Raw genomic sequence first — 2099 nt, 5'->3', positions numbered from 1 at the left:
AGTCCGATCGGCCACCTTCGAAATCCCTGCCCCCGTCGTAACTCCGCACTGTTTGCACTGTTTGCTGTCAAACATTGGCCGCAAAACACCGTGGTGGGGCAAAAGGACGCCGCCGGTGGAAAGCGAGCAGTGGCCGCTTCGATTGGTCCGATCTCTCCCTGCGTGTGCCACCGAGAGCTCGGTGGGCGTGGCCTAGCCGACGGTATATATACGGTACGTGGCAGGGATGACGAAGAATACGCGGCTTTGCTCCGTTGGGGCAACATCGTCACCGAGATACACCCAGATTGTGCTCCACACAAAGAAACAAGGACTAAGTTTTTTCCCACGAAACATCCAGCTTCGTGAACAGTGATTTTTCGTTGTTAAATTGATTTTCTGTGAACCGTCTTATCCTGTGTTCTCGATTCTATCAACCTCGGCGAAGTTTTGTTTTCGCACGTATCGCGATAAAATACATAGAGAGAAGTGCGACGAACATCGACGCGTTTGAAGAATGGTGAATATGGAAGGATCGAGCGAACAGCACACGGTGACAGCCTCGCCGCCGCCGCGGGCTGCTTTAAAGAGCAGCTTCAGCATTCGCAGTATCCTACCGGAAGCCTGTGCCGGAACTCCAGCGCCGACAGTCAGCCGGTCGGCCTCTCCCGAGATCAGTCACGTCGACGATAGCGAGGACTCGAGCGATCTCGACGTGACCGGCGACGGCGGCAACGAGACACCGCCGCTGGACTGTTCCAGAAACGCCGCGAACTCGATGAACTCCTCCGAGCAGAAGGACTCGAAGGATCGGCAGACGGACGAGAAAAAGAAGTGCGAGAAACCACCGTACAGTTACAACGCGTTAATCATGATGGCCATCCGACAAAGTCCGGAGAAAAGGCTCACACTGAACGGCATCTACGAGTACATCATGCGCCATTTTCCTTATTACGAGAACAACAAGCAAGGCTGGCAGAATTCCATCAGGCATAATTTGTCGTTGAACAAGTGTTTCGTTAAAGTTCCTCGCCATTACGACGATCCTGGCAAGGGAAATTACTGGATGCTGGACCCGAGCTCGGAGGACGTTTTCATCGGCGGTACCACCGGTAAACTTCGCCGTAGAACCACAGCAGCATCGAGATCGCGACTCGCCGCGTTCAAAAGAAGCGTCGTCCTTGGCGGACTGTATCCAACGGCATACGCGCCACCTGGTTGGCCAGCATCCCTGTACACGCTTCCGTATCTGCATCGTGCCGCTGGTTATCCACCGGCAACCGGCGCCTACTCCACTCCGGCCGGTTATCCAGCAAGCTTATTGCCCGGCGCGGCGACGAGCTCGGCGAACAGTTTACCCTGCAAACCTCAACCGCTGCCAGCGACCGCTGCACCTCCGGCACACGGGCCCTTCTCCATGGAAAGGTTGCTGCAGCCTCCGACAGCCGCCGGATATCCGAGCGGTATCGCTGCCTCCGGCATTCCAGTCTCCGGCAATCCGTACGACTTTTACTCCACCCTGAGGTCGTTGGCTGCGCATCAACAACACCAGAGCAACGCCGCCGTATTCGCTCACAATCAACAACCAGCCAGGTACCACGTGAATCAGTCTTCAGTTTTGGGACAACCGACCTCAGCCACGGCATCGCCTGGAAGCAGTCCCGAGCCTATGTCACCGCATTCACCACCAGTCACCATTTGCAATTCCGCCGCGGCCGCAGCCGTTGCGATTCAACAGCCGAGATCTCTTCCTCACAGTCCGCCACAGTTGCTGCTCAAACCGATCACCGTACTCACCGGAAGACAAAGTTGAACGAATTCGCTGCTCTAGATTCAGCCATCGATCGGACTGTTGCTATACGGGCAATTAGAACTCGCTGGAAGAATAGTGGCTCGCGGCTGACGAGCCGAAGACGTTGTCGCAAGTTTTTCCTTCTCGTCCCAGTTTATGCGTACGCGGTGATATAATTGTATGTACGTTTTTTTTTCTCTCTCTCTCTCTTCTCTTTCCTCTTCGAGTTCATTTGTACATATTAGATCGTAAGCGTACTATCTAAATAAGCCATATACTGTTCTCTCGACGTTCTAAACGTTACGAGGCGTGTATCCATACCAAAACG

The 2099-nt window shown here is 54.3% G+C and overlaps 1 protein-coding gene across 1 annotated transcript; it reads left to right on the top strand.

Moving 5' to 3' along the window:
• Positions 1 to 453: 453 nt before the first annotated feature.
• Positions 454 to 1799, top strand: LOC108578156 (fork head domain transcription factor slp1-like). The gene has a single exon (XM_017941438.1). The coding sequence runs from the start codon at positions 497 to 499 to the stop codon at positions 1790 to 1792; it is 1296 nt and encodes a 431-aa protein (XP_017796927.1). The 5' UTR covers positions 454 to 496; the 3' UTR covers positions 1793 to 1799.
• The last annotated feature ends 300 nt before the right edge of the window (positions 1800 to 2099 follow it).

The sequence above is a fragment of the Habropoda laboriosa genome, unplaced genomic scaffold (genome assembly GCF_001263275.1).
Source record: "Habropoda laboriosa isolate 0110345459 unplaced genomic scaffold, ASM126327v1 scaffold1329, whole genome shotgun sequence".
Lineage (NCBI taxonomy): Eukaryota > Metazoa > Arthropoda > Insecta > Hymenoptera > Apidae > Habropoda > Habropoda laboriosa.
This window is presented reverse-complemented; position numbering and strand designations above follow the sequence as displayed.